This window comes from Myotis davidii, unplaced genomic scaffold (genome assembly GCF_000327345.1).
Source record: "Myotis davidii unplaced genomic scaffold, ASM32734v1 scaffold330, whole genome shotgun sequence".
NCBI lineage: Eukaryota > Metazoa > Chordata > Mammalia > Chiroptera > Vespertilionidae > Myotis > Myotis davidii.
In genome coordinates, this window is record NW_006283770.1 from 7,697,141 (window position 1) to 7,697,685 (window position 545).

General features: G+C 49.7%; 1 protein-coding gene across 1 annotated transcript in view; it reads left to right on the top strand.

Moving 5' to 3' along the window:
• DBX1 (developing brain homeobox 1) overlaps positions 1 to 545 on the top strand; it is a 4,570-nt gene extending 4,025 nt beyond the window's left edge. The window contains exon 6 of the mRNA XM_006754000.1: positions 440 to 545. Within this exon, the coding sequence (XP_006754063.1) occupies positions 440 to 545 (106 nt within the window). The remainder of the gene's footprint in view (positions 1 to 439) is intronic.

Here is a 545-nt window from a genome sequence, read left to right on the forward strand (position 1 = left end):
GCAATCATTTAAGTGTTTAACCAAGCTGACGCATGAAAATGTTTCATGTGAAGCGGAGGGTCCCTTCATGCCTGTCCTGGACATTTGGATCTCCTCTCCTATGACTTTCTTGTGTCTAGCCCTCGACCACTTTTTACTGTACTGTCTGACTTTTTCTTATTGATTGGTAAGAGTCAATTTCCAGAGAGCAAAGCAGACGGAATTAAACTCCTGGGGAAATCTGTCTCTGCATCTTTACACTATCAATCATATCAAACACAACTAGGAAATCAATCTCCCCGGACAGGCCAGGCTGACAGGGGCACCCCCCCAACCCCCCATAGAGCAAAGTGTAGAAGTAACTCAATTCATGCAAAACACTACAGCCCGCGCTTGGCACTTCCTTTGCAAATCTACACCTAAAGCCAGGCTTATGAAACAGTGACACACAGTGAAGCAGCGCCTCCCCCGCGCACTCGAGCAGCCCGGGCAAACCTTCGGACTTCTCGGACTCCGAGGAGGACGAGGAGGGCGAGGAGGAGGAGGAGGAGATCACGGTGTCTTAG